Genomic DNA, 23,642 nt, shown 5'->3' on the forward strand with positions numbered 1-23,642 from the left:
ATTTTTTTACTCCGTTTGAACTCTTTTTACCCCCTTCACAAAGCATTAGAGCTACTGTATAGAGCCACAGTAGTGATACATGTATAATCCCACAGCACACCTCATCACCTGACAAATAACACACAAATTATTGCCTGCTGATTGAAATTACTAATTCAATCATAATACCAGTTGAAGCTCCATTTAGGGGGAATAAAAAACTAAATAACTGGCCTCTGCTGCTATAAAAAGCAGATACACAGCTAGTCACACAGCCACACCAGAGAAACTCTCCCTGAGGAACTCACAATGTCATGAAACGCAGCTCTCCCACACATTTCTCTCTGACAGAAGGGGGGTTTATACCAGTGTTGATTATATGCCCAAAGCACTGAACTGTCTCCCTCCACAGCATACAGAGATGGTGGAAGAGCCTCAGTAGACTTTTCTGCCTCACTACATACATAAGCCAAAAGAAAAATCTTTCCACATCAAGCATGTTGTTTCCTCAGCGGCGTGGAAAGCGTCTAAACACTAAGGTGAGAGGCGAGGAGCTAATACTGTATGTTTATGGTTCACGGACAAAACAGAGCGCCTTCATTGCTGTCCTTATCAAAACAACCTGAAGTGATTTCTTCTCAACTCACTGGCTCCTGACGGCTCCAACCTTCTCCTTGTGTTGAACCCGGGTGTTGCATTAGCTTTACGCTACTCCAACTGGCTCGTAGCAGTGGAATGATTCGGTTGGACAGTGCCAAGCCACTGTAGTTCGCCTGGCATATATATGTACTGTCTCCCAGGGGAATTTGTTTTCCAATTTGTTTCCAGCATCTGCTTAATCTCTCAACAAGCCAACCTGGATGAAGTGGACTGTCACACACTGGGGCCTAATGATAATAACAATAACAGTGATAGGTGAGTTGTGTTTACCCCAGAGGGCCGCTATTAGAGTGCGAGCTTATGAGTACACATTTAATATCCATACAAAAAAAAAACCACATGCGCCCTGAGACCACCTTGGGCTAGAACAACAGGCTGCTAACCTATTTTCTGTGGAATATTCCTAATATCACAGCTGTCAGTGTGATGTGTCTGCTACTCATTCAGTTTATGGTTGTGTGAAACAGTGCTAGAGTATTTATTGTTCATGGCAATTTGCTCCAGTGGGCACTGAAGCAATGTGATTGGTCAAAGATGCATTTAAAGCAACTATGTTGACGAATAATGACACTGTCTGCCATGTTCTTTATTTTTTTTGATAACCTAGCAGAGACTTTTATATATATTTACCAAAGTACAAATAAATTGCATTCTTAATTCAATTTGAGGGAAGCGTATTTCCTCTTGGATAACGGTCACAGTTATAAACACGTGGCTAATGTTGTTAATTGAAACAAAACAAAACAGAACCAAAACATGACAAAACTAGGGTAGGTTTAGTCAGAAATCATGGCTTGACTTAAAATCAATTAGTTTGTTACATAATTTAAATTACGTACATAAATTAACATAAGTCAATGAGGACGTTTGGTTTCTCATGGGACACAAACAGAGGTCTCCGGGGAGAGAGTCTAGTGTTTGTTAAGTGACTCAGGTGTCCGTTCCAACCTCCTGCATAAATGCACCTCTGCAGACGATAAGAAATGTATTTGTGATACGTTAAAAATAAACGTAATACGGGAGAAAATATGTTTCCCTAGAAACCTATTTTATAATGCAGTTTCATTGTATGGAAACATAATTTAACCAGGCTCTGAGTAATCCTATGTATCTGTTTTACTACACTATTGAGGCAGCACCTCCCACTTTGGAGTAATCCAAATACAAAGCAGGGAGCTTTTGAACTCCTTCTTTGGTGTTTGAACAAAAAGACATTTACACTAGCTTGCCAGTCATCCTATCGGCTATCATTGCAGCATTAAAGAGTAATGATATTCATGGTCTTAGGTTACTGCACTCTGTTTCACCCTTCAGTAAGAAAACAAAACAGTAAATGTACTCTAGTTTTAGAATGAAAAGATGCCAATGTATGAAATGTAACCCAAAGTAGTCTTCATGTACATACAGCATGTCCCCACACACGCTCGTGTTTTTGCCTCAGAGAACTGAAAACTACAAATGGTAACTGCTGTTTGCCACAAGATGAGTTTCAACATTATCCTTTGTTGAATTCATATTAGACACAGTGTTACTGTGTCATGATCTAATGAATCAGTGGGACAGTCTGGCTGTTTTGGCTCCTAATGAATATCAGGCTGGAACATTGAGTGAAGTGACATTTACGCGTTCTTTTTATGGTGGTTTTATCCTCCAGACTGTCTGAGTTGCCAAATGAGAAATACCACCGAAAGCTGAAAGTTAAGACACCCTTTGGAACAAAAGAAGCCAATTACAAACATTTTCCTGACACTTCAGTATGCACAAGATTCATTATAATAAATGTGACTTGACCTGCTTGGTATTTAAGTGAAATAAATAAAAATAAAAATGGCACTGATGTAATAAACCTTATCCGTCTACTTCTCCAAGTAGGTTAAACAAATGCTAGGGATGGATTTGCAGATAGTGTGTGACCCAGTCTGGTAAGGTGAACCTGCAGATGGAGTGGAGGTGGAGCTGACGCTCCCTGTCTGTCTGCTACCGCCATATGGGCAGCCAGAGGCACTGGTTACCTCACCAAGGTGACAAGGAGACCCAACACACAGTAAAAAACTGGATGGTCATTCACACTGAGTTTGGACAAAGTTATAACACTCTATGTGGTTTGATTAGGAGTTTGTCCACGTGTGCAGCAAATGTAAAATGATGTGCTGAAAAGAAAAAGCAGCCAGGACTTCAAGGTCACATCAACAAGGATGAACATTCACTCTCTGCTTGTAATGGAGAATAAAACTTTGACCTTACAAATACACAAAATTGTCTGTTAGCAAATTACATCTTCTTTACCTCTTACCATTGTAACACTTTACTTAAAGGTGCACTGTGTAATTTCTGGCCATCTGTTCCAAACAAATAAGGGGCAGCATTTTCATCCAAATATTGTGTCCATACAATTTAAATTTCAGTCTTCAGATATGGAAAAAATTGCCAACCATTAACTAACAGCAGAGCAAGAAGTCGCAAAATTTGACCAAAGCACTGAAACTATGAACAAAAAAATAATAATTATAAACTTAACATGTGACGTTGGCCAAAAGTTTACGTTAGCCATCCGTGTGTTTATGCCACTTATAGGGAGCTGCATGGTCCTTGTACTCTTTGATAGTTTGTTTAAACTACTTTGCCCGGAGGAGAGCGGGTTGCTCCGCAAACAGACCTCGAGTTAGCAGCTGCGACTCCGTTCAGCAACTACAAACTACAGCAACTGGAGTCACAGCGGGTTGGTGTCGCTAGGTCTAACCTGTGGGACGGCAGCAACAGAAACTTTGCTGATCAGTTGGGGAATTCGACTTCCAGGTCCATGATCAGATCCCCGGAGCTAGCGTTTGCACTTGCTGGATGCGAGCTAATTGCTAACCACTCACTGAACGCATGTTACAACATGGAACAAAATACAAGTTGTTACAAGATAATTTTGTTACACCAGAACGGACCACAGCTAGTCAGTATGCAGCATGCTTTTTTCCGTAGATATCTCTGCAACACAATACATAGACGCCTTTGACATAACGTCAACCCTGCAACCTCTTCACATTCTGTTGATGCCAAATTCTTAAATGTTGAATACTAAAATTCTGGCCAGATCTTAGACATTGCTTCTTTAAAGAGTGCATGCAAGTTTAAGGCAATAGAGCAAAAGCACAGCAAATGTAATGGATGTGTTGCACACAACAAACGTGTTGCTATTGAAGCTCTTTGTGTCTCCATTTCATCAAGGCATTAGGTCCATGCTGTAAAAGAGACAGCTTAGGCTCCTTTGCATTAGGGTCATTTGGCGTTCATTGTTTTGCAGAACAATAAAATAATCTTAAAATAAACAACAGACAACATTATGTTCAGTACAGAGGAGGATCAGCAGTGCAGTTAGGGGGTCATATAACATCTTAATAAGATCCATTACTAGATTGAATTGCATTTAGTCATTAAGCCAGGTGCCAGCATCAACCTCATGCATGACGTGACATATGATATCTTGTTGGCGTATAACAATGTGGCAACAAGCCAAGTCAGGCAGCCCAGCCAGGACGTTGATGGGCACTCATGTCGCCAATAGAAAGCCATTGTCAAAGGACCACACACTCTTTGTGAGAGTGTTGGTGTGTGCACTGTGTGTTGCAAAGCACACACATTTCCTCATTTGGTCTTTGCATGTGTGTGCGTATCCATCTAGACTTTGATGTCGGCCTCCTTTTTTTGTTACTTACAAATTATATAAATATATTTGACTCAACTCGACTCTATTTGATATTGATTCGATAATGAAGTTAAAACAAAAGCCAAATTAATTATTTCAGTCAATCTGGGAATGTGTGGAGTTAAGAGTTAAAGTTTTTCCTACTAGCTCCCTAAACACACGTGATTGGCTTCAATAACTATATACATATTTTTTTATATTTCATGGTTACATTTCTTAAATTTAAGCAATCAGCTACAAGTTGGAATGCAATATCGTTTGTAAAAACAAAACTATTCACCATATTGCACTATAAAAACATCTAAAATGAAACATTTTATATTGTGAGACCTGAAATAGATATTTGCTTATTAGTCACGTTTTTAACAGTAGGCTACAGCTAGCCAGGCTCTGGCCAAAGTTAAAAAAAGAAAATCCACCAACCTAGAGTACGAACCTAGTTCAACCTAGAGAATGAACTCTAGAGGAAATCCACCTCTAGAGTTCATTCAATAATGGTATCATGCTTCTCAATTAATTGTCTGGAAGAAATTTTCCAAAATGTAAGGAGCCACTCATGGATCATAAATATGTCCTTTAATTGTAAAAGCATCACATAAGTGACCATACTTTAATAAAGAAATCATAAATTTGGTAATTTATTTATTGTGATGGAGATAGGTCTATGTGCTGAGTGGGATATAATATTGGCAGAGCACAAAGTGTCATACTCTGAAAAACCACGGCCACTACAGGGAAAACAATCCGTGCCACAACGAAGTGCTGAAACGCTAAAAAAAAGCATTAAAAACATCAGATTTCAGCATGTCAAAAGATTGTTTTAGCACCCTATGTCTACCAAGGATACAGTAAATAACTAAATTGATAGGACAGACAAGTTAGCTTTAAGCAAGCTACTATAGTTAACACATTTTTGGTACTTGCAAATTGCTAATATAATACATCATAGCTTGACTAACAAAAAAACAAAGGTTAATTAGCCTAAAACTGATATTCTGACAGATTGCTTGCACACCTAGCGATAGGCATACTGAGTGTTGGAGATACAGTTTTCCCATTCTTTCTGCTGATGCCTCATGTCTTATTGCCTGTATCCTCAGTTTTTCGTTTTGGCAGCTTACAAAACCTCACGGTTCTTTAGCCTGTCGGTAGTTTATCCAACTACACAGCAGTTTATAGGAATTTTGTCTGTTTTTTTCCTAACAGACGAAAGAGACAAGAAGGAACCTTCATGCAATACAAAGTTAAAGGAAAAGCGTAAGAATTGTTTTCCCCTCTGTTGTTGGTTGGACTTGATAGCGCTCTGTCTCTCTGCAGTTGTAAAATAATGAAAAAAGAAGTCAGTTCTCTTTGGTGGACAAAACATTTCATGTACACACGGTTTTCAAATTCTCCTTAAACACTGGCATTGTAGTTTCTTGTTATTCATCAATGGGCTGATAAATTGGTCTCTCTATGGAAAAGTAGTCTAAAACAACATAAGAGTGACAAGGATACCCTGCAATATGTACCAGATGTAATTTCTGTTTGCATTATTCAATAAAAATTCTTTGTGTTACCAGACACTGATGTTTATCATTATTCCTACCTGTGTTCCTCTCATTTAATCAAGAGTTTTTCCAATATTGTCTCCCTTTTTGCTGTGTAAACTGATCTGTGTGTTATGCGGTGCCTCCCCTTTAGCCAACACATGTCAGTTTAGGACAGCATCTGTTCCCTAAGAGCAGCTGAACGAGCTGAACTGGGGCCAGACCGCGTACGCATATCATAGGAATCAGGTGTCAGAGGCAGGTGACTGTGCTGCAGAGGCTGCAAAGAAAGAGCAAATACATCTCTTTTAGACTGATGGGGCAGAGACATTTATAGAGAGAACGGAGGGTTAGAAGTCAGTACTGAAAGGAAAATAAATGTGGGTGAAGGAAAAGTAACAGCAGAGATAGCAAGACAAGCCGCATCTATTTTTAAAAAGAGCATTCAGCTGAATAAAACATTGTCGGGCTGCAGTCCAAATTAACAGAAATCACAAGGCAGGCCCATAATAACCATGTCGAATTAAAGCAGGCTTGACACATATGCTTTGTTTTTTAATGACACCAAGCTGGACTATTTCCACATGCATTTTCTCATATGCTGGACTGCAAAGACCCCCTTCAGAGTGTCAGGAATAAAAAACATAAATAAAATGTATGCTCTACAATATCAGCTGTCTCTTAACCGTCTTGTGTGTGCAAAAAAAGAAATGCTTGTTTGGAGCGCAGATAGATCAGAGGCAGTTAATAGTGTGTGAACCACACTTGGCCCAGTTCCTAGCCTAGATGTAAGTGTGTCTCCGCTCTTTTTATAATCCACAGAAAATGATCCTCGTCATGCTCACCACCATCATCATCAGAGACATCTGTGACTAATTATGCACACTGTAGCGAGTGCATCCCAAATGTTTTGGTGTGACGTACTCCGACAGCCCTGACAGATTAACTCCTTCATCATACATTCATTGTTCAAGGTGATTGATTTTAAACTGAATGATTCATTTCAATCTATAACACAGTACTCTCAATATTTAGTTCAGTTTGGTCAAGTTTAGTAGACCACGCTGAAAGAATCTAGATGTATCCAGTACCAGTTCGGTTGTACTTACCTCTACAATCTTGTAACACTTTCTGGTGGCAAAAAAACAAGATGATGACAGCCAAACTGTCAAACTCAAGGCTTCAAAACAGCAGTCCATAAACCAATGTGTTTGTCTGTGACTACGTCCAGTTCTTATATACAGTGTATTGTCCATCCCAACCACCTCCAAACACAGACTTTCTCCCTCTTATAGTACGCCTCCTGCCTCACAATTATGTGGGTTTTATGCCTATTCAAATCACATCACATTACTTTCAGTAGGCAGCCTAAGTACGAACAGTGAATGAGAACAACCTGAACTATGCCAATGATTTATGCATTACTTTAAAATACGTATTTGAATTATCTATCCATAACTTTTAGCTGTCTATTTAAACCATTTAATGATTACTAACTATAGCAATTTCTCTTCTCTCTTGATATCTCACATTTGAATTTCAGCAGTGTTTTAAGGTGTGATACTGCATTAATGTGGATCCATTATTTTCAAATAGTGATTTAATATTTTCCATTTGTTGGAGTAGTGGAGCTACTCCACATTCTTTCCACATACCCCCTAGGGTACAAGTATCTCCGGATGGGAATAACTGTCCAGGCTCATTATGGAGTTAGTAGTCAGATAATAGGGCACATTGGCTCAACAATCAATCCTTATTCTGCGTATCTCTGCTCATTTTCACTTAATGTTGTTATCATTCTTGGCATTCAGAGGAAATTATGTTTTGCTTTCTTGCTAGCAGTTTACAACATTGGTTTTAGCATCTATAACCAAAAGAAACTATTTCAAATTCCAGTATTGTATTAACAATGCTTTCATTCTCTCTCTCTCTCTCCCTTTTTCTTTTTGTGCCCACACAGGCCCATTTTAAAAGCAGATAGCCTGAATAGAGCACTTGAAACTGATACATCTGTTATTTGAGTTGACCTCCTAAAAGCCTGGAAAGAAATTGGAGTTCCTACATTAGCAATGAATACAAATTAAAGACTTCCTACAATCTAAATGAGGTTTTAAAGCATTATATCTTCCTTCTATAATGGATTTTTTTGTGGATTTACTACAGTGTAGCGCATGAGTAATGTATTAAAAATCTCTTTTCCTTTATTTCCCTTCATATTTCATCCCCCTGTCCTCTCCTACCCTTTCCTCCTCCTCCTCCTCCTCCTCTGCTCCCCCGTTGTGTTTAGTATCTGTGTATGTGAACCCCATTTTAGTCCAGCTGTGTTGTGAGTTTTAAAACAAGTCCATATCAACTGTGTATCAGGTACATAAATCATGTGATTTATTTAATTAGCTAACCCCCCCAGAGATCTCACACTCTGCATGGAATGCCTTGCTTACTGACCTCATGGAAAACTTCGGCCTGCCAAAGTTTCCTCTCATATCCCCTAAAAAGGAACCTAAGGAGTGCTTTTGGAAATAGATCCTGATAGGGATTTTTTTTCACAGTGAAAATAAAACACACAACTAAAATGGTCTGACAGACACAGATTGTTGCTTTGATAGAAGTGCTCCTTCAGATTAAGCATGAATAAATGTGGGTGAATTGCGTGTGATGATCAGAGGGGTTTTATTACAACACAGGTACACGCAGGGAACAGAGTTACAGGGAACAGAGTTACAGCTCTCTGACGGCTGGTCGCTTTGGTCTTCAGGCTTGCGATGCTTTAATGTTTGGGCCTCAGCTGTGAGCTGGACGAGAGCACATGCTCCCAGGCCCGATTTGGAGCCCACACAGGGGTAACCGAGTTAAAGTGAACCCAGGCAGACGCTTTGCCAATACGCTGTCTCCTCTGGTGTTACATCGGATTGCTTGAGATGAATTCATCCCGTATCCACCGCTTTCTCTCTCTCTTGTACTGGTCAGACAGGCTCCTCGTTCACTGTCGGGGCTTATAATGAAAGTTTGATTACAGAGATTATTCTTACTGTTTTACTGTCGGCTGACAGCCAAACCAGGGTAATGTCAAGTTGAGAGAGCTGACATAATTGCAAGTACTGAATATAACAAACGTAAATCCCTTCAAATATTCTGATCCAAGTTCAAAAGTATAGTGCACAAATGACTGATGTCCAAAGTCATTTAAAGGCCAAGCAATCGCTTCGCTTCAACTTGCACATGCTCTGAAAGGGTATTGGGAATAATGACTGATGTCTTTCTGTAGGAAAACCGAAAGTACTATGATGTTGTTTTCGTGCAGCAAAAACTACTGGCCGAGAAAAGATTTTTGCAACATTGGTCCTGTTTATACCTGCAATCTTGGCAGGAAGGGACGTACAAAAGTGGTTGAAATAATAATCTTCTTTTTTGACCCTTCCTTTTTTTGTGTCGTTGGTTAGTCCTGTGCGTTGCAGTCTATCTCACAATGCCTAGCAAAGCATAATATATATAGTATAGTTCATGTCACAATGAAAAGAAAATGGGGGCAAGCTTTGCATCAGTAGGTCTATTGTTGGGGTAGATTAACAAGGGTTTCTTTTAACTATGACCACGATCTTTCCCTAACTTTAGCCAATTAGTTTTAATCATATAAACCTAACCAAACCTAAAACATAGAGATGGCCGATCAGAAAAGGTCATATGAATGATTTACAGTGGTTTTGGAGGAGGCTGACAAACATGTTACTTGTTATTCATGTTAAATATGAAATTCCAGTGTATTGAGGCTTAATGTTAAACATAATGTCTGTTTTTATTGTTTCAGGACAGATAAACTTGCTCAACTGATGGCACTGACATTAAGACTACCAAATCTTACTATTCAGCTCCGCACCTTTGCTGTCCAACTGAATAGTGCAGCATTTAAATTATTAAAAAAGCCGAAAAAGCTTCTTTATAATCCATTGTAAACAAAGTAATCTTTTCTTGATTCGTAATGGCACTCAGTCTTTTTTTTTTACAGTCTTTTGAATGCAAAATGTTAAAAAAACTTTCCCAAATAAAGCATATTCCTCGAGTTCTCACAGACATTACACAGCAGCTGTCAGCAAGGTCTTGTGTGTCAAAAGCCGGACGGAGTAATGAACGTAGGCGGGAGGACTGGAGTTTGTGTTTGAGCGCCTGAATAAACAATCACAGGGTCATCTGGAGTTTGAGGTGTCTGTGACTGAGAATTGATGGGGCTGAGGGGGCTCGTGGTCATTTGTGAGAAAATACAGGATCATAGTCGACTTTTGATGGAACATCTTTGGTGTTATCTGTGTAAATCCTTAATGCTCACAAGTAGACAAGAGTTACAGTGTGTCAGGTCGTGTAATGATGTCTTTGGCCAGAAGCAGCTGGAGATGAAAGCGAGCTGTAGAGACAGCATGCTGGGAAGCAGAGTGGGCTGCTGCTCAAAGATGGCTTGTGCCAAACGGATGACATGATAGGTGTTTATTTGCACGGTTTTACAGAACATTCCTCAATCTGCACAGCTTTTAGGGATGGCGTAAACGCAGATTAAAGTGACGTCACGCCGGGATGGCTGCTCGGGCCACCTGTACAGTGAAGAACTAGGCTGACCATATACGGCTGAATATTGTGATTCTGTGTAACACCTCTTAGTGCACTTTAGCAATGCAGAAGGAATTTGTTTACTGACCACTAAAGTGATACACACTGCCAGTCATGTCCTCTTAGTAGAGCTGTAAATTAACTACTGCAGTTATTCAGCTTCAAAAGGAGTTTTTTACTAACTGCCGACGTGAGGACTTTTAAAGTTTGTGCTTATATTTCAAATTTAAGTGGTTTTGGACATTGAAACGTTATTAATCCCTGGTGACTAATCTGTAATCAATTCTAATTCTTATCTAATCCATATAAATAATAATCAAAATCCTGTTAAGTCTTTTGGCTTTCAAATCTTTTCAACATTAATATTTCTCTCTCAATTTCCACTTTCGACCCCCTTACTTATAGGGTTTTAGTTTTATTTACTCCCTTAAATCTCTTTTTGTGAGATTTATTTATTGTTAGCTAGATCATAAAATCTCATTATTCCGCACTGTCTGGCAGCATCATATGCATTTTTATCAGCTTGTTCAGCTCTTTACCAAAGCTTTATGATATTCACTAAGCGGCCCTTTAATGCATATCAGCCAACACAGTGAATTTTCCGAAAGTAATTAACCACATGAGATGCTATCCGATGTAATGTTTCATAACGTGATTTGTAATCCCTATCCCTCAGGTGTGCACATATTTACATTTCATGTTATATTTTTGACATCTGCAAACACATATTTTACTTTTGTGTTTCTTATGCTGATGCTGATGTTTTTATTTTTACTCACACATGGGTTTCACCAGATTGATATATTAACCTTGATAAATGCGCCGCCTCTTTGAGAAACCTTCCCCATCAGCTGAGGTGTTGTGCTTGATGAATAGGTTGTTCTCCTCATCTTGTTGGCGAGAACATATTGAGCCTGGTAATCAATGAAAATGTAATTGAGTGACAGAGAGCTAGAGCCCTAACAGGCACATTATGCCATTCTTTGATGTATTTTCAAAGCCTGCCTAATTAATCAGTATAACGAAGGCTTAGGATGCAGTGGGTGATGCTGTGTTTTAGAGGTAGATACCACAAGGAAAGAACTATACACACTGAGCTGTCATATTTGGAGGCAAACTGGCAATCACAACCCCAAAAGGTGAAACAACAGCCAACAGCAATGACATTGTTTGCATTGCTACAGTGTTTGTAAATAACATTTAATTAGAAAAACTGAATGAAGGTGAATGTGGCACATCATTGAATTAATATGTGTGTTCACCTGCTGAGATGAATGAGAGGATCCAAAATTGTGAAATTAGAGGGAAAATATATATTCAAGACTCTGAATATTAAATGTTCAAATTGTATTGGCAGTGTATTAGAATAGCAAAGATATCGAATGGGAATATTTCTCCTCTCTGGGAAATTATTTGTTTTGAAGTATTTAATATATAATTTAGCTAGAGGCTTTATCCTGAAGGATTGGCTGTAAATTGTTATTCTGTAATGATAGGCAGCAGCGAGAAGGGAATGAGAGTTTGTAGTACGGTGCACCTGCGTTCTGCTTCCACGTGTAAGCCCAAGCCTCGCCTGCTTGTCAGTTTTGCCTAATAGGTCTCTCAAAAGCTCTTAGTGCCTCTCAATGTTATGCAATTTTCATATTTCCTTTCACATGATAATTACAGAAATTAGGTTATGAGACGATCCGCCTTGGGTTGCGGCAAAGTCTTTGATTTCCCTTTTATATGTCGCAACAATTCTTACACAAATTGGGAAACTGAGCTAATTTTAGAGGGAATTACTGTTTCCTTAGGAAAAAACCTGATGGCTTGTAATTTCCCAGATGTCTCCTTTGTGTTTTCTTACCATCAATCCATGAAATATGTGCAAATAGTTGCAGCCAATATATTGAGTATTAATGCTTCAGCCGGTGCAAGAGTCTGGGGTTTTCCAGATGTCAATCAAACCTCTTTGGTCCATTGTTTTTTTCACCTTTCAGAGCAGTGTGACTGCACTTTTTCCTCTGCCAGTAGCAATGACTGTAATCCGTGTAAACAGAGCGCGTGACCCTGTTGGCGTTCCCCTGCGTGCCAGGGCAAACTGTGGAGACGTCCTGTCTCATGATAACTTTGTCACTGCTGTGGGGGAGCGGGTGAGGCGAGGGAAGGAAGAGCTTGTCAGGCGGGCCTCTCCACTCTCTCACACGGCGGCGGGAGCGCTGGGGTTGTCGCCTCCAGCTTCTGTGTCTGCTGTTGACGAGGGCCGCTGTCACCCCGGTCGTCCCCACATCTCGATAAGCTGCTCCCTGCTGCTGGCAGCTACTGACAGGCCTGCAGGTCATCCTGTGTGCTCACCTGAACACACTGTCCTGCTCTTTCTGTAATGAATGAATGGTCAATACGTGGATTTACCTTAATATATATTATACTTCTTAGAGTGAGATTAGAGTAACATTTTAAATGGGAAATAACTTAATAATTTTCTCTAAACATTTTGAAATACACTAAGGGTTTTTTCTTCTACAGTACAACCTCACTGTGTCTGGTATGACCAGTAGGTTAAGGTAGCCTTAATTAACCAATGTTATTGATATTGCTGTGCAACTGACATTAATGAGTCAATTTTCTATCTGTTAGTCAACAACTCTTCTGTTTGCCCAGTCCCCAGGAAAAAATGGTTACTGTACGAATCTGCAAACCACGGCTTTAATAAGTGTTAATGTGTTTTTGGGTTTTTTTTTGCATTCTGTCAGAACAGATGACGTACTACAACGAGCGAGCGAAACACATTGCGTCGACTGACTGTTGTTGAAAGTTACGTGGTATAAAAGCGAGAATTACAAGTGCGAAATTTCACAAAGAGTGGAGTGGAGGGGTGGGGATATCGGTCTGCACAGGACTTTCACAGAGGAGGCCGATGTCCGTGTCCCATGTAAAATCGCTTGTTAGGTAAGAGGTCAGATAAAAAATATATTTTATTTTTTTTCTCAGAACTTTATCAGGTAAACTTCATATAGACAGACCAGAAAGTGATCAACAAGGTGCGGGGTGTTTTTGAACTGTCTTATTTGAAAGAAGGATGTTTGTATATGATTTTTATTAAAAGGAGTAGATATTAACCTTACCTAAATATGCCCTGGCCAGGACGAAAATGTATCCTCACTTTAACTTCATTAACCATACTCATTCACGATAATCCAAAGACCGAAATTGTAAACTAAACAGGACTGTTATTTTAAATGGGATATTAATTTAACAGGATTATTGTTCCAGTACGGATAAAGTAGAATTTTATGATCGGGAAAACATGTAGTACTTCATACACAGGGGGTCAATTCTGGGTGCTTTTCAAACCATTGGATAAGTTCCCTGATGAGAGGCAAATGACAGAAAATAAATCAAGACGCTGTAAAATGTATTTTTGGTATCAAACAGTATTTCCATTGGATTCAGCCAGGAGTCAAGTCAGAAAATATACTTGTGCAAGGTTGAAGTAAATGCAATTTTGGGATTATAATATTTTCTAATGCAGAGCTTGAGGGGAGAGTTGTACCCTCTCAAATGGAAGTAATAATGCAAATTTTCTTCAGAGAGTTATGATTTTAATATATATTCATGATGGATCAATAGAAAACATTAATATTCACAGACCTGTGCTGAAATGTTGGAGAGCAGACTGACCATGTATACTAATGCATTTTTAAATTAGCAGTATGCACTGGAATAAAGGAATCCAGATGTTACTTATAATACAGGTCAAAGAAACTTCATGTATGTTGTTGTTGTTGTTGTTGTATTGGTTGAAGTAATGCACATATTATACAGCAGTGATTCCCACCTGTGGCTACGTGTACCCATGGAGTAAGGGCTTCTTCAGTTGCAGCGTAGGGGCCATTAGAAAAAGTAGCTCATATAATTTTAAAAGATAGGAAGCAAGTGAGAAGAGATGTTGAAACAGTAAGCAATGTATAGGAAGGTAAGTAATGGATGATTGTGTTACACACTGAATGATGACAATTTCCATTCAGTCGCCAGATGAGTTTTTAATTCTGTGAATACAAACAGAAAGACAGTCTCGGGTGAATATCTTTCACTGCCGCTATCCTGACTGTCCTTTCTTGGCTTCACTAACTTGCTTCTCTAAAGAATTACAGTGTCACTGCCAAACATACATCAGTGAGACTATCTAAATACAACTGTAATTAGGTTAAACAAAATATAATTACACAACCAGGGTGCCACACCTGTAATAACAGTGAGAGTTCAATCGTATGAAAAACAAGCTGTAACAATTTAACGTACTTGAGCGTTATACATCCGTCCAGTTTAAATATAATTAAAAAAGTAACAAATTAGGAAAATCTTAAGGTCATCAGAGAAACAGTCTCCTTGGTAAGATGTATTTAATAAATAAATTACTAATCAGAACAGAGTACTCTTCAGTCTTCTCTCTGTCATCAGAATATGGGATGAATGATTTTTTAGTAATGAGATTAAAAATAGGCAACTCTTCTAGGGAAGCAAAATGTATTTTTCCTCGGGTCAGTTTTCTTTCCACAAGGAGATACATCAGTGGTAATGGCTCTCATTTTGGCGGCCCAACTGGGAAAGCTTTAAACAGATTTGGCACCAGACAGACAGATGGCTCAACCGCACAGATCAGTGTGACAATAAAACCAGAGCCTAAAGAATTAAATCAACCCTTGGAGTAATTACATTCAAACTATTGGTAAACCTTTTCCATTTGCTGATCCCATTGTTATCAGGGACATCATCTGTCGGCTCCTGTGTGCAACAGGTCCACATGTGGGGAATATATCTCAGCCTAATGATGTTGCATGCAAGGGTGCCGTATCCTGTGGGACAATAGGAGTGAGAGGATGACATTATGAGACAAAAGGTTGGCATTTAACCTGAAATGTGCAGCAAGGAAACTCAAATCCATCCTGAAATCATGAGCTCTACAGTTTGAGTGTATAAAGCATCACTCCCAGTTGGTATGAGTCATGCAGTGTCTGAAATTGGCTGGTGGTGAGCACTGAACAGTATTCTCCACCTGGCCATTTTAGTCACTTACAAAACAATAGATCTATATAGTAAATGGTTTATTAGCCAGCCACGGTTCATGATAAATAAATGACTCAAAAGCTCCTTCAAACTTTGGCATGTTCTGCAAGAAGCTGCTTAACTGACTCAGAATTTGTATTCTTTTTTGGGCTGAAGACTCAGTGGAGCACACACAGACCACACTGCTGACTCATTCTGTTCTGCTACAGGGCTATTATAATCCGAAGAGCCAAAGAACTGCAGGACAAAGAGTGATTTCACTAAACAAACAAAATAACCTCCAATATTTGAACTGAACCCTGTAGGGTCCTGTTTGTTTGATCTGGACTAATTAGGTGCAAAGGCACTCATTAGCTGAAGTCACTCTGCAGAAGCCAATTGTCAATTAATTATTCAGGCCCTCTCTCCCATGCAAGACATCAATACTTGGCCATTCCCGCCACGCGTCTGTGTATTCTCATCTTCAATTGCATTCTACCGCTGTGAAATGAAGAGTCTGTGAATTTATAAAATGCGCTGCTCAAAGAATACAAATCATTTATATCTTTCTACTCTGGGTTTGACTTTCCAAGCCTCCAGCCTTCTTTTCTCAGACCCCTGTCCGCTGCTCTGCAGATTTAATTAGTTCTGCCCTAGTAACCCTGCTCCTTTCTCCTTCTCTCCCTCAGGATATGGCCATGCAGCCCCAAGCACAGTTGGAGGGAAGGTGTTCTGCATGCTTTACGCCCTCCTAGGCATCCCTCTCACCTTGGTCATGTTCCAGAGCGTTGGTGAGCGGATCAACACCTTCGTCAGGTTCCTGCTCCACCGTCTGAAGAAGTGCATTGGCATGAGGCGCACCGAGGTTTCCATGGTCAACATGGTCATCATCGGCTTTATATCCTGCATGAGCACGCTGTGCGTTGGGGCACTGGCCTTCTCACACTTTGAGGGATGGAGCTTCTTTCATGCTTACTACTACTGCTTCATCACGCTCACCACCATCGGCTTCGGGGACTATGTAGCGCTGCAGAGTGAGCACGCTCTGCAGAACGAGCCGAAGTATGTGGCCTTCAGCTTCATCTACATCTTGACGGGCCTGGCTGTGATCGGAGCCTTCCTCAACTTAGCAGTGCTGCGGTTCATGACCATGAACGCCGAAGACGAGAAGAGGGACGCCGAGCAGAGGGCTCTTCTCGGTCACAACGGTCAGGCGGGTGGACACATCCACTGCTCCGCAGACCAGGCCTCCTCCTCTTCCGAGCCGTCTGGGTGTGGTGGAGGAAGCGCAGTTGGAGGTAGTGGGGGAGGGGCGGCAGGGGCGGCAGGCCGGGGTCTACGAAACGTTTATGCTGAAGTGCTCCACTTACAATCTATGTGCTCTTGTCTTTGGTACAAGAGTAGAGAGAAGTTGCAATACTCCATACCCATGATCATCCCACGTGACCTCTCCAGCTCAGACACCTACATGGAGCAGGGAGAGGCTTTTTCCAACCCCATGCACTCTAACGGCTGCGTGTGCAGCCTGCAACGCCACTCGGGCATCAGCTCAGTTTCCACTGGTCTACACAGCATCAACACCTACAGAAGACTCAATAAACGCAGAAGCTCCATCTAAACCTGGAGGACGTCATGCTTTAAGGTCAAGTCCCACTAAGGGGCCGTTCTACTGTGGTAATAAATCAGCTGTGGACATCAGCGGGACACAACTCCAGTCCTAAAGAGATGTTTGCTTCTTTCTGGCACTGAAGAGCCTGGTGATGCAGCTTCCAGACTCCACATATTTAACCTCCATTAGCTAAGCACAAACCATTAAACACTTGCATCGTTTCTGATGTCACTGACAAATAATGCTAATGGTTGTTTAAGAAGCATTCGTTACACGAACTGTTAGAAGACAGGCTGCAAAACACATCGGCGGCTCTCTCTGCACCTCTGAATTCTAATATTAACTATCATGATAATGAATTCAGTATTTTCTTTGTTCATAAGATTGATTTTCATGTTCTAATATGAAAAGGGACAAAGTACACTGTGAGACATACTTTTAAGAGGGATTGTGCGTATTGTCCTCGAAATGAAGAAATATTTTATTGAATAATCTTAAACACACTTTTTCTTTGGTTGTAAGTATTATACTCACTGCAGTGAAATGATATGATGTATATATTTAGATACTTCACTACTACTGTAGGACTTATTAAGGGAAAGCTTATTTTTTCAGTGAAAGATTTCAAAAATATTCTCTATGTCTTCTCCCATGTGTCTGTAAGTGAAGTTCAGGTTCAAGCCAAACTTTCTTGTCTGCTTCATCTACTTTCCCTCCATGAGAAAACTTATATTGACGGCATTTAAATGTTTTGAGTTTTGATGGAGAGTGATCAAGCACGTTTGGCTTAAATTTCTTGCAGAAGGATGGGACACTTGTAGCTGTTGTGGGAATCAAACCCGTGACATTGTCTCCAACCACTTAGGCCTCCCTGCCGACCCTTTCAGACCTCATCGCTATGAATTGGTTTTTCATAGTTTCTTCCTGTACATCAAACTATTTTATGTACTTGTTTCTTATCATATGTTTTGATATAGCACAACCTTATTGTGATAGTTTAACTTAGAGCATGTAAGCTCACTTTGTGCAAAGTAGAGAGTCATATCTTATTCACTGCTGCACCTTAGAAGACAGTTGTGTATGCTTTTGGGCATTCAGCGCACTATTTTATTTTTTATTTAATGGAATCACATTATGTTTTGTTATGTAAATTATACGCCCTTATTAATTCTTTCTTGTGTTATGAGTCTGCAATGTTTGAATCGATACTCTGTGTTATTAACGATTGAGAATAATAGCAGTTAAACTCACTTATAAATGGCCTCAGAGTTTGCACCTCATGCACTTCGGGGTCTTTTCACCAGCCCCACCTAAACAAACTTGATTCAGCCAAATGAGGTCTTCATGCAGTGTAAACTTTCTTCCTTGTTTTGGTCATTTTCTTGCATAATCATAAATATTTTTATTTTATTTGCTTTGGTTTTACTTTACAATGTCTCAAAATTGTGGTCATATCAAATTCATTTCAGTAACATTTTCAACATTGTTATTGTTGTTCATCCCTCATGAGCTGAAAGAGGCACTGCATTTGGCTTTTTGTGTAGCTATACCTTTATCATAAAAAAATTTCTTCAGTCAAAATAAAATATGATTTAAATTATAACAACAGTTTATTCATTTGAGTGCCAAATTATTTACTAACTGTGATCTTGTTAGTATTGGTGAGATATACATTTATTTCATTTTACCCATTCTTATTTGTTAGTGTTAACTCCTCTTAAAGGCTTATTGAAGGTGTATTCAATATGGCTGTATATCATTCACTTTGTTGAGAAATCTACTTTTACGAGTTTTCAAATAGTATCCTACTGAAAACTATTTGAAAATTCAGGGCAGACCGATATCATTCACTAGAATGACATTTGGACAAAATGCTTGTTGCAAACCTAACAAGTATTAGGGTTATAGTATTGCCTTTCTTCCTGCTGATGCATTACATTACATTACATTACAGTCATTTAGCAGACGCTTTTATCCAAAGCGACTTACAGGAAGTGTATTCAACATAGGTATTCAAGATAACTACTAGTCACTAGAAGTCATAAGTGCATCTCCTTTCTTAAACAAGCATCTTAAAGCATAAACCAGAGCAAAAGTATAGTGCAGAGGCAAATTACTACGAAAACAATAATTGCAGTAAACGAATACGAATTCAATAAGTGCAGCGAACTGATACGAATACAGTAAGTGCAACAACTAATATGAATGCAATAAGTGCTACGAGGAAGGCTCAGGGTAGTGCTTCTTGAAGAGGTGAGTTTTCAGCCTGCGCCGAAAGATGGGCAGCGACTCTGCTGTCCTGACGTCGGTGGGGAGTTCATTCCACCACTGTGGGGCCAGGACAGAAAAGAGCTGTGACCGGGTGGATCGGCCGCAGGGACCTCTGAGCGACGGGGCAACCAATCGCCCCGAGGCAAGAACTTGGGGCGATTGAACACCAGACGTGCTGCAGCTTTCTGGACAAGCTCCAGAGGTCTGATGGCCGACGCCGGGGCTCCGGCAAGTAGTGAGTTGCAGTAGTCCAGGCGGGAGATGACCAGAGCCTGGATGATGCCTCATGTCTTATTGCCTGTATCCTCAGGATTTGGTTCGGCAGCTTATCAAAACTCATTTCTGGGTCCTTTAACTCTGCATCTCACCACATAAAAGCTTTCAAGTGTTTTTATGTGGCTTTCTTGCAGACTAAAGAGGCAATGAGGTGCCTTCAGTACAAAGTCAATGAATAGTTTTTCCCTGCGGTGTGGGCGGGAGTCAGTTGTGCTCTGTCTCTATAGCATACAGTATTACAGACAGCTGTTTGCGGTGGAGCATACGTCATTCTATATACATTCAACGTTCAATGCTGTACATATTGCAGGTGAACTGGACTATCTCAGCCTTTAGTACTATAAGGGAATAAATACTGAACAAACAGAGATGCCTTCAACAACAATACAAAGCCAGCATCCATTCGGCTGAAAATCTGACCTTTGTGAAACTCAACAGGAGAAAACAACTTTTTACCAAGCAAATAAAGATGTTTTTTATTTATTTCATGCTACAGAGTAAACATGCAAAATTACTTTATAATAACATAGGGAGAACGGGGTAATGTGAGACATTGGGTAATGTGAGACACCCCCTGTATCTAGGCAACGGGACACATTTGTGGTCATGTGACCATTATGTTTTCAAGCCCCTCCCATTTCCCCTTGGCCATGAAGGAGAGAACCTCCTGGTGCTGTGGTAAGCATGTTTTTTTCACAAAAATATATTTTTTGCATGTTAAAGTAAATTTTCTTGCTGTCAACTTAATCAACTGTTGTGCCAAAGCAAATTGATTCAGGTAGAAAAACTTATATCATACATGTTGATGAACTACCAACATATAAAACCATGTGATGATGCTAGCTGAAGATTAGCCTGAATTACTAAGAGAGGTAATTTTTTCTAAAATGGTGGTGGTGGGGGAAAGTGAGACAAATGCCATGAGGCACAAGTGATGATAGGAGCACCTCCAGGAGCCAAAGGTACCTCCAGGAGTACCTCCAGGAGCCAAAGGTACCTCCACCAGAACGGGATGGATGAATGAAGACACCTGGCCCAAGTTCCTTGATCACCTGATACAGCACACTAACTGCACCCCTGACCGTCCCATGCTGCTTATCCTGGATAACCTGAAGGCTCACATCTCACTCAAAGCAGTAGAAGTAGCCAAGAGCAACGGTATTGTTCTGCTCACCATCCCTCCCCACACATCCCATCGATTGCAGCCTCTCGACGTGACCGTGTATGGCCCGTTCAAGACCCAATACAGCCGAGCTCTTGATGGGTGGATGAGATCCAACCCTGGCAAAACAGTCTCCATCTACCAGATTGCTGGACTTGTGAATGAGGCCTTCATGTCAGCAGTGACACCACGCAACATCACTTCTGGATTTAGGTCCACTGGGATTTTCCCATATAACCGAGAAATTTTCCCTGATGGAGCGTTTGCACCATCCATGGTGTCCGACCGGCCAAACCCTGAGCTGCAGCCTGCCACTGCAGATGATCCGGATGGTCCACCCACTTCAGATGGTCCACCCGCTGCAGATGGTCCACCCGCTGCAGATGGTCCACCCGCTGCAGATAAATTACTCGATGATGCTAATTCATCCACTGCGCATGGTCCACATGGATGTGCCCCGCCAGCTGACTCAGATGTGCCACGTGTTCCCAGCCGACCTGGATATGTGTCCCCTCGTGAAATCGTGCCACTTCCCAAATGTTCCCCCAGAACACAAACCAAACGAAAGCGTGTGAAGACAGCCATCATAACTGATACTCCTGAGAAGCAGGCAATTGAAAAGGCTTATAAAGAAAGTCAAAAGAAACTGGCAGGGAAAAAGCAGAATAGCAAAGAAAAGGGAAAACCGAAAAAGAAAGCAACCAAAAAGAAAATCGTAGTTAGCAGCTCTGAGGAGAGTGATGTCCCTGTCCCACTTGATGATGTGTCTGACGAAGAGAGCTCTGAGGATGAGAGAAGTGATCCAGGAAACACAGATCTGTCCGTGGGTGACTTTGTCATAGTAAACTTTGCAACCAAACACAGGAGCGTCCGTTACATTGGCATGGTTGAGAAAGTTGAGGATGACGAAATACTTGCACAATTTCTCAGAAGAATCAAGGGAAACACGAAAGAGTGGGAGAGACCCATGTTTGCTATAAAGGAAAATGATGTGGCACATGTTCATAAAAGTGACGTGGTGAAGAAGCTGCCTCAACCTAAAAGGCCTGGAGGAACCACACGGAGAGAGCAGCTCTTCATCTTTCCCTGTAACCTTCAGGGCTGGAATGTAGAGTAGCCTACTTCGAGTTAACACATAAAGCATTTGAATTATACTATGTTGTATTTGATTTTGTTCAGAGTTACTTTAAAGTGTTTAGGAAAAAAAAGGGCTTAATTGACAATCCCCATGATTCTGTTACTAGTCTGAAATTAGTTGTGGAATGTGTGGTTGTCAAGCTAGCTGTCAGGATTCTAACTGTTACAAAATGTGTTGTTATGGTAGTTTCAGAGTGGATAAAGTAAGTGGATCAGTTTACCCCTTGCTGATTCACTTTACCCCATTGATTTCGCTGGTCTGTCTCAGTTTACCCCTGAGATGGTGTAAAGTGAGACACAAGACCACTTTTTAAAAAACAATCATATTTTCACTGCCCTTCGTCCTGAATTCATTCTGATAATTTCCATGGCTAGGAAACATCCTGAATTAATGGTAAATGTGTACATTTTACTGATATGTCATTTTAGCTCGCTTAGAGGGGAGCAAATGTAAAAAATGTCTCACTTTACCCCACTCTCCCTACAACAAAAAGCTGCTTTTTAATTTATAAAACATGCTGTATAAATGTGGCCGTGGCCTGTTCACACACCGTTGCAGCAAAAAAACTCACTGTGTCATTCTGTGTTTTCATCATGGTAAACTTTTCAGCGAGGCTTTGGTGCAACATTACATAACCAGAATTAGGACGAGGTGACTGTAAGTTTACTCACCCCTGTTGTGATTGTTATTATATAACTGTCACTGTCACTGTTCTCACCTTTATAGCTGCAAACCATGAACTCTTCCACTCCACTTACAAGGAGAAGCAATCAGCTGAGATCTCGATGTCCTTCGTTACCTTTCATCCTTCACCAAACGTATCCTGACATGAGGCCTGACATGAGGCCTGACATGCTCTACAGCTCATCTTTATCTTTACATCACCTGTCGTTGTTATTCATACGACACCATCATAAAGTTAATCAAGAACGAGTAACAAATCTTGTTGTAGTTATCTTTAAGTGCAAGTAGTTAACCATATATTTGATGTAACAACAATATAGATGTTTGACATATCTGTTCATCAATGACCTGAGACTTGGCCTTGGTATCTCTTGGTGCTTGATTAGTTTTACTCATGTCTTGCAGGACCAATATTTTGATTGAAACAAGATGTACATGATTAAAACAGGTACCAAATATTCTTTCAATATTTTTCTAATTCTGCAGAGATTTGAAAAATTTGAAGAAATCTTTTCAGATTGAGGTAGACTTTGGGGGATTTAAATGTCATGCTTCCACATCCAAATACATACCTTGTTAAAACATGCCCCACCTTCTAAAGGCCCTTCAGTGTTAACATTAATTTCCATATATCATAAGTTTGCAAAGAAACGGTATGTTCTCATGCAGCAGCACTTTGCAGTGTGGAATATTTCTTTTTTGAGGCATGATAAGCAGAACTGTACCCAGGATTTTGGAAATATGGATTTTGGAAATACTCAGGTTAAGAGTTCAAGGACCCCCAGTGCAGCGATATCTACTTATTTATAGCAACCAAATAACCATGATAATCATCATATAAATCTAACAGACAAACATTGATTAAAAACAGTTAATTAAGATACAGTTATAAATTCTCTCAATGGGTATTTTTGTGCACTTCAATGGAAGCCTGTTCTCTACCAAATTCCCAGAAACAATATTGAAAACATCCTGTCCTCTGTAGCTTTAGCCGTGATCAAGCATGACGCATGGTT

At 40.2% G+C, this 23,642-nt stretch overlaps 1 protein-coding gene across 1 annotated transcript in view; it reads left to right on the forward strand.

Moving 5' to 3' along the window:
- kcnk3a (potassium channel, subfamily K, member 3a) overlaps window positions 1-18,667 on the forward strand; it is a 31,583-nt gene extending 12,916 nt beyond the window's left edge. Inside the window, exon 2 of the mRNA XM_054618573.1 lies at window positions 16,176-18,667. Coding sequence (XP_054474548.1) covers window positions 16,176-17,104 — 929 coding nt within the window. The 3' untranslated portion in view covers window positions 17,105-18,667. The remainder of the gene's footprint in view (window positions 1-16,175) is intronic.
- Window positions 18,668-23,642: the final 4,975 nt, after the last annotated feature.

This window comes from Anoplopoma fimbria, chromosome 18 (assembly GCF_027596085.1).
Source record: "Anoplopoma fimbria isolate UVic2021 breed Golden Eagle Sablefish chromosome 18, Afim_UVic_2022, whole genome shotgun sequence".
In the NCBI taxonomy this organism is placed as follows: Eukaryota; Metazoa; Chordata; class Actinopteri; order Perciformes; family Anoplopomatidae; genus Anoplopoma; species Anoplopoma fimbria.